An 8,694-nucleotide genomic window follows, 5' to 3' on the forward strand; every position below is an offset into this window, starting at 1 on the left:
AACACACAGTCAACAATTGAAACATATTTAGCCAAGTGACGCCATCACACATCCGAATGTAGATTAATGTTTAATTTATAATGTTTCAAAAACAACTAAACCGTGGAGTTTCAGTCTAGATTTAAGGAACTCAGGATTTCAGCTGTTTTACAATTTCCCAGAAGTTTGTTACAGATTTGTGGTGGTTAGAAGCTGAATGCTGCTTCTCCGTGTTTGGTTCTGGAGATGCAGAGCAGACCAGAACCAGATGACCTGAGAGGTCTGAAAGGTTGATACGACAACAGATCTTGAATGTATTGTGATGCTAAGCTGTTCAGTGATTTATAAACTAACATCAGTATTTTAAAGTTTATTCTCTGAGCTACAGGGAGCCAGTTCAGTGACTTTAGAACTGGATGAGGTGATGTGCAGCTGAAACTGAGTTTTTAGGCAGACCTGTGAAGACACTGTTGCAGTAATCAATGCAACTAAAGAAAAACACATGGATGAGTTTCTCTAGATCAGTGGTCCCCAACCCCCAGTCCGTGGACCAATTGGTACCGGGCCACGCAAGAAATAGTGAAATATTTCCGTTTTGTGTATTATTTGAGTCTGGAGGATCTTTTATTTTGAAAAACCTTTAACCGGATTCTCTCGGTTACTTGCCCGCCAACACTGAGCCCACAAGCAGCAAAATGAGTAAGAAACAGATCAAATGTCTTTGGAAAGTTTCTTTGCAAAGGGGACAAGGCCCAGAGAAGAGACAGGAGAATGGATTTATCCCGGACCGGTAGGTGAGTCCCACATTACAAACCACTATGCGTAACATGCGGCGACCGGCTGCTAATGAGGCAATGAAGCTTCAAGCTGCTTCACCACATAAAGACCAAGCAGGCTGTGGATATAAGCAACACTTCGGGTGTCATTGTCTCCCATCACTCCCAGATGGGACCGACTCGTTGCAGAGAAACAAGCTCAGGGCTCCGATTAGTCATTATCGTGAGTTAAAATTTTTACGAAAGTAAAATTTTTGTTTTTGTGGCACATCTGTATCTTATTTTGAAGGGATATATAAACGTTACCATAGCGACCAGAGTCAGAGCGTTTGGGCAGTGGTCGAGAGGAGATGAGTAGAGCTTGTGAGTCTTAAGTCTGGTTTAGACAGAAAGATTTAAGAATTGTCGGACGATTCTCCAAACCTCTGAGCTGATAGAAGTCCAACAGGTTCGATCGGTTCATGTGTCCAAGGCAGGAGCAACACGAACCGATTCCAGTCACGAACATCCCGTTTCCAGAGGATAATCCAGTAAAACCCCCAACATAGCGGGAATTTAGAATAACCAAACACGGATGACGATGTAGAAGCAACAGTAATAATTTGTGGAGTCATTTTAAGAGATAATGACCTTTAGATTTAATAATAAACATTTCCACTTATCATCTCCGATATCCACCGGATTCAGTTGCGCGATATGTCAGCTGTTTGGGATTCCCCTCTGTTCTTACGTCACCGCACTTTTTGATTGGTTACCCGTCACATTCAGCAGGTTGTATTCTCGTTCCCAGACAGGAAAAACCCCACAGGTTGCAATAAAAAACTCCAAGACAACCCAAATTGGGTATATTCAGGATTTAGCGGGGACACCAACAGCCTCTCACTGTGCTGTAGGCCCTGTCCTTACCTTTAATTTGATTTAAAAGCAGATTCCTGTTCTATAAATCAGAGAACAGAAAAAAAACAATATGGATAGTTGTAACATCAGTCTTCCTTTCCATGGATGTTATGCTGTTTCAGAGATTTGATCTGGACTACAAAGCACTGAGTGATCCATTGATTGGATGTCTTCTTTTAATATCAGATTATGATGCAGCCCACAAACATGGTGCATCTGTATGAGTTTGTAAAGATGATTTATTTATTCAACTTTTTTATTTTGAACATGTAAATGTCAATAAGTAAATAAGAAAAGAACAACAAAGTATAATAATAATGATAATAATAATAATCAAGCATAAGAAAACAAACTTTATCCAGTTCTAGCAGAAGTAAAAAGAAGCAACAAACTTAATCATCAGTTTCTGAGGCAGTATTTCTAAAATAATAACAACTTGACAACTTATCATGAAAAAACTGTACAATGTTTTTCATAGACATAATGAAAAACTTTTCACTTATATCTTGTTCCAAGAATTGGAAAGTAGCTGTTCACAGAAAGACAATTGAGCCGACAGAACAAACAATTGAAATACAAACTGTTAATATTAAACCAGTTCCAGAGCATGAGAGGAAATTCTGTCAGAACCACTTCATCAAAATGGAAGTGGATCCAGTCTAAAGCATCTGTAACACCTAACTGTTTGTTATTTAATTGTCTTTTTTTTACAACTTCATCAAAATATGATCTGGTTAATTCTATCACTTCCACAATTTAATGTGTAACATTAATCATTAAAGTCCTGCTTTTGGATTTCACAGAAGTTGTTTGGGGAAGTTTTAAATTATTCTAAACAGATCAGTTGTTCACAGAAAATGTAGTCACTCTAAATAAAATAGTGAGTGAAATGCTCAGACATAAAATTCATTAAAAACTTATTCACACCTAAGAGGTTTTTTGTTTTCTGTTCGATGTATTGGACAGATCAACAAGAAGCAATGCCTGGTTCTGAGCCAACAGAACCGTGTAAACGACACATTTACACATTTACTAAACACAAATCAGTAAATATTGCATGCATTTGTATTCAGCCCCCTTTACTCTGAGAGCTGTAAATAAAATCCAGTCAGCCAGTTGCCTTCAGAAGGCCTTAAGCTAAAGGGGACAAAGTCAGGTGCAATAATTATCTTTGCAACAACTGATGTTTAAGTATTTCCTGGAATGGAGAGTTTGGCCCACAAATCTTGTTCAGATATTTCAGGTTTTGGAGCAAACGCACAGCTTCAGCTCCCTCTAAACATTTTCTCCATGTCTGAAGATTCAGAGAGACGACTAGATGTTATTCTCATCTTGAAGAGATTCTCAAAGAAAATCTATGAGATATGTCTTTATTGTTTTATGAAATATACTCTTTATACGAATATCAATTATGCCCATAGTAAGATCATATATACATATATGATAAAGAGCTCTGCATCAAAGTGTTTTCTTCAAGTATGAAAAACAGAAATAATTTCACTAGTATCATTACTCTGGTTACTGATACCATCCATTTTAGCAAAGCAGCGTTTCACTAATATTACATGATGATGGCAAATGAAACTTTAATCCTAATAAAACTAAGCTGGACACCAACTATTTAATAAGCAAATCAGTATTTGAAAACAAATGTTATAACTTAAATCTTTGAGACATTTTCACAAAGTACAAGTTAGTATTCTATTAACTAAAGAGACATCAAAGTTTTCAAGTCACAAATCATCATGTTTTCATCAACTACAGAATCATTCAATGAATAAGATTATTATTGAAAAGTCCATTTATTTCTGTAGGTCTATCACCAATCGAAACACATTTTATTGATTAACAATAAACAGATGATTTTTGAAAACAAACAAGTGTATGTATACATACTTTCCATCCCAACAAGACTCATTGGGACAGATTTATATATTCTAATTTACTGGAGATTACTGCATTCTTAAATTATCTTTAACTAAGAAAAAAAAAGAGCCACTAAAACAAAACTAAACAAAAAAACAACAAAAAAGACACTGGTCAAAGTTCAGTTTTCCAACCTTTATTTAACCAGGATAAAACTCCTTGAGATCAAAGATTTGTTTTACAAGAGTTAAATAGTTACAAAAACACAGAACTAACACGATTCTCAGAAGTATTGATTTACATTGATTTACATACTTCCGCAAAGCAGAAGTATGTAAATCAAGAAGAATAAAAGGCAGAACTAACAAAGAAACCTTTTCAGTCAACAAGTCGGCACCAAGTCAACATTTAGGCTGCAGAAATGGCAGAGCAGGATGTTTACTATGCTTCAGTGGTTATAAAAAGTAAGACACAGCTTCAACCAATAGGTAAGTTCATCTTCTGCAGACATGACATATATTCTACACATGTACTCAGTCTCAGTCTTTGCATATGTGATAATTGTGGTGACTTAAAAGTCTTTCCAAGCAAAAAGTTATTTTTGGCCTCAGATCTACTAACAGAAATTTCATGATTTTTTAAATAAAATTTATCAAGTTTTAAATTACATTTTACACTTATATTTTACTGGGTTGCTAAACTAAAAAAAAACATGATTATGTCTACTATTTTGGTTTAAAACATATGAAGCATAAACTTTTACAGAATGACAGCATGTCACTCATTAAAATGTTTGACATGGCAGCAGCAGCTCAGTTGGTAGGAGAGATAATATAATTCATTTATTCATAATGAATTACATTATACATATGTCTTGTTCTCTATATCATGTACATTTTAAACACTAAATGCTGTTAAACTCATGAATCTTCTGACTTTTCAGTGAAGCAAGAGAATGAGACTGTGTATGATGAAGTGAAGGTGAACAAAGAAGCAGCTCAGGGTAAGTAAAATAGATCCACATCCTTAAGCAGAGTACATGTTTTTCTTTCTCCTTTATATGGTTAAACACATTGTTACATTAAGAAGATGAATAAGCAAAGCAACGCTGAAAACTGACGCACTCAATAACTTTATATCACTTTCTTTATACCTGAGGAAAATGGTGTCACATGAAACAAACAGAATTTTCTTACCTGAAAAAGATCAGGTCAAAAGATTAAAACTGTAAAAGTTTTTATATTTTGTGAAATAGAAATTCTCTTGAATGATAAGTTTAAGTTTCAGCCAATTAATACTTAGAACTGTCTTGTTATAATGCAAGATTTCAATCTTTTTAGCTGAAACAGAGAAAGAAGCTGAAGTGGAGAAGCAGAATGAAAGTTTTCAACAAACACATGACGAAACAGGTATGTTTATAAAGGAAAGAACAATATATTATTAAAGTTTTCATTGATTGAGAAAATGTTTTGTAGTTAGTTTTACATGTATTTGTAAAGGAAATGGGGTTTGTTATTGTGTTATAAAACAACTTAAAATTTCATTTCAGTTAAAACAATGGAAACATTTGAAGTGAAAAAGGAAAATGAGAGTGTTCAGAAAACTCATGACACAATTGGTAAGTTTATAAGATTGAGAAAAAAAATATTATGATAAAATTAGAAACAGGTTTGTAATTTTTGTTAAATATCTTTAAATGAGAAAATGGAGCTGGAAGCCAACTCAGCTGGGGTTTTTTTCTTACCCATTTCATATGGATTTGCTACAAGCCTGAGTGCATTTTTACTAAAAGTTAGATATGTGGTTTCCTTAAGAACACTTACATGATTCCAGTTTTTTGTTTGTTTTTTTAGAATGATACAAATTGATTGAACCTATTTCTCATTTATGTGTTATGTTGCATGATATAGATTATTCTTCAGAAATTCTACATAAGTGTCCAGTCATACAATAAAGTATCATTACATCTGCAAATATTATTACTGCCTAAAATTATTTACATTTCCAACAGGTTCATGTTTAAGCTAATAAGATGTAATAGTAAGGCTTTGTTGTAGCAAAAGTCCTTATTTTAATCTGTGGGAGGAGCTAAAGATTAAGTAGTGATGTGTCAGTATGACAAGCAAAATACAAATAATTATGAGAGAAAATTTAAATTTACACTATACTGTTCTATAAATATGGTCAAATTTACATAATTTATGCAATGCCTGTTGAAGTACTTGGACAACACACTGATGGAGGTGATTAGTTTATTTGATTATATGTGCTGAGATTCCATAGTCAAATTTATTTAATGATTCTGATTGGTCAGAAATCCAGAGTAAAAATGCACAGGATGAATCAGAAAGTACCGTGTTGCAGTGATAGGGGGCAGTGTTTCACAAAATGGTTGAGATCAGTGCATGATCTTCATCTGGCATTGAAAAGGCTGAAAACTCACAGAATAAAACCTACCCAGTATGACTCCAATTAATATTGATATAAAAGACAATCTTTTTCTTCTTGATGTTGAAGCAAAAAGATTATATTTATATTTACTACAAATAAACAGGGGAAGAAAAGTTTTGTTCCTGGTTTTAAAGTTCCTTTGTTTATTATTTCTACCAGTCAAGGAAGCAGAAAGATTTTGCCGCTATCAGCAGCTGTGTTGCTGCTTTGGGACTCTCTGTGTCATGTTGGTGCTCTGCATCATTGGAGTCTGTGTTTATTGTGAGTAAGAATGGATTGAATGATGTGACCAATAAACAACCTTAGATACAGTTTTCTAATAATATCTAAAGACAAAACATTTGTTTATCCTAAAGTTAAATAGAAAATGTAATTCAGTTCTAAACACAAGCAACAAATTAAAATGAAAATGAAAAATTTACATTTATGTTTGTGTTTTTTGATAAAGCAATTTTTAATTTCTGTTGCAACAGTTCGTCTGAGCACTGCCAGCCAGCTGAACCAGCTGAAATCATCCCAGCAAGTTCTGCTGGAGGAGAACCAGAACCTGACCAACCTCAACAACAAACTCAGTTCAGATTATAAAAATATAACGATTCAGTTTGACAACCTGACCACGTTTTCTACCATCTTAAAAATCAACAACACCATGCTGACTGTAGAAAACTACAACCTGACTGTAGCGACTACCATCTTAAAAAACAACATCACCATGCTGACTGCAGAGAACCACAACCTGACGTCTCTTAATGAGGAGCTGAAGGAACAAAGGAAAAACCTCACAGAAATAATAGAAACCTGGAATGAGCTCAATGTCAGCCGAGCTCAGTGGAGCATTGATCAATACTGTCCTAAAAACAATAATGGTATGTTCATATTTTAGACAAACAGTTTGTGCTGAACTACATTATTATGTTCAAAAAATAAATAATAATATTATGTAAACATACTTATTAATGGAATTTTTTTTTTAAGTGAGAAGCTGCACTTCTTGCCAGAATGGATGGAGATACCAACTTCCCAGCTGTTATGCCTATAATAATGCTCCACCTTCTGGTCAAACAAACTGGGAAGGAGCACGAGAAAACTGCAAAAAGATGAATTCAGATCTGACTGTTGTGTCTAACAATGCAGAAAAGGTAATGGAAGAACAAATTTAACGGATTAAAAATGTAAACTGACTGAGAAAATCACAGCCTCAATAATTTAGAGTGTTTAGTCAGTTTTCAGTCAACATATAAACAGAATTATCTGTTCTAATTCCTCAGGATTATGTCAAAACACAAAGTCCTTCTGGATCAGGCATTAATGGATACTGGATTGGTCTCAGAGCTGTAGGAGGGAAATGGAAATGGCTCGATGGAAGTGATCTGACCAATCAGTGAGAGACATTATTTCTTAAACTTTGTATAAAACAAAATCTACCAGCCTGGATTTAATTGATGTTTTTCCTTAGAGCCTGGATACAGCAGCAGCCTGCAACTGATGGTCAATGTGTAACTTCTCTCAAGACCCGAGAATGGACATCAGTGAGCTGTACTGAAAGAAACGCCTGGATCTGTGAGAAGAAGGCTTTATCTGTTTAAACATGAAATGTTGAGTATTTAACAGGCTGTTGGGAAAACCTTATTTAAGACTTATGCAATTTTCTGGTTTAGTTTTTATAAGCTCTTTTTAAAAGGCTTTACATGTTTTATATGTTTTTCTGATGATTTGTCTGAAGTTGTAAATTTAAAGTTTATCAACAGATTCAAAAGTCAGACAAAATGACTTTTATGGTTGCTGAAGTTTTTACTGATGGTTTTTGAAGGAACTTTATGGTTTCAGCAGGATTTTAGGATTCACACTGCCTGTGAATCTTCTTCAATAGTTAAGATAATTTGTGTATAAAACTAATACAGAAGTTATTTTGTGCAATCTATTACACAGGGTAACACAATTGTTATTTTTAAAGAAGAGAATTTAAAAAATGCTTCTATTTTTTTCAATCATATAGCTTCTCAAACATGTGTGAGGTCTTATTTATATTTATATTAAGAACTCCCCAAATATTACAATAAATCTCTTTATATTAAAGCAACCAACCAGAGTTTGGAAGTGAATCTTTAAGTTATCATGTTCTCTTGAACTTTTTCCTCTTTTTTTTCTTTTTTCTCTGTGAAACCTGACACTTTTTCCTCTGCTCCCTTGCCTGCCCTGCTTGCTCTGTTTTTGCTTCTGTATTTTTCTATATTTTTGGAGGTTTTCTTTGCACATCCTTCAAATCTGCAAATTATGGATCTGGTCAACCGATCTCTCAATGCAATTGGTCAAATTTTCTCAATGAGAAGACTTGGCACAGGAGAGCCATCTTGTCCTGCCAGGACACACCCAACGAGATTCACACTGGATTTATTCATGATAACAGGATTTCTGCTGTTTATAGCTTGCAGATTCCTGGCTTTTCGACAAATTTGTGATGGACTTGGCCGAACTAGCGAACACTCTGACTGTTGGTGTGGACAGAGATGCAAGTTGGATGCAAGTCTTGCTGAAATTCGTAGCCCAGCTGAGGACTCTAAAACTCACTAACCGGATGGAATCGATCTTGGAGAAGTTGCTAGTTGTGGCTCAGTGAAACGGCCAAACTAATTTGGATAATTGGGAACTGAGATGTATCCGAGAGACTTTAGGAAAGATTTTATCATTTATAACCTACCCAACCTAAGACAATCTGTGTCTGAAT

The 8,694-nt window shown here is 34.6% G+C and overlaps 1 protein-coding gene across 2 annotated transcripts; it reads left to right on the plus strand.

The window, feature by feature from the left end:
• The first annotated feature begins 3,900 nt into the window (after positions 1-3,900).
• LOC145547556 (uncharacterized) lies at positions 3,901-8,146 on the plus strand. 2 transcript variants are annotated; one of them, XM_081597433.1, is made up of 9 exons: positions 3,901-4,006; positions 4,462-4,521; positions 4,859-4,927; positions 5,068-5,136; positions 6,129-6,230; positions 6,443-6,835; positions 6,945-7,108; positions 7,238-7,350; positions 7,426-8,146. In XM_081597433.1, exons 1-9 carry the CDS (start codon positions 3,940-3,942, stop codon positions 7,553-7,555), a joined length of 1,167 nt encoding a protein of 388 aa, XP_081453559.1. In that variant the 5' UTR covers positions 3,901-3,939; the 3' UTR covers positions 7,556-8,146. The 2 variants fall into 2 exon arrangements, with proteins under 2 accessions (XP_081453559.1, XP_081453560.1); XM_081597434.1 differs by having other exon boundaries at positions 4,868-4,927.
• The last annotated feature ends 548 nt before the right edge of the window (positions 8,147-8,694 follow it).

The sequence above is a fragment of the Poecilia reticulata genome, chromosome 16, assembly GCF_904066995.2.
Source record: "Poecilia reticulata chromosome 16, P_reticulata-male-v2, whole genome shotgun sequence".
Taxonomy (NCBI): Eukaryota; Metazoa; Chordata; class Actinopteri; order Cyprinodontiformes; family Poeciliidae; genus Poecilia; species Poecilia reticulata.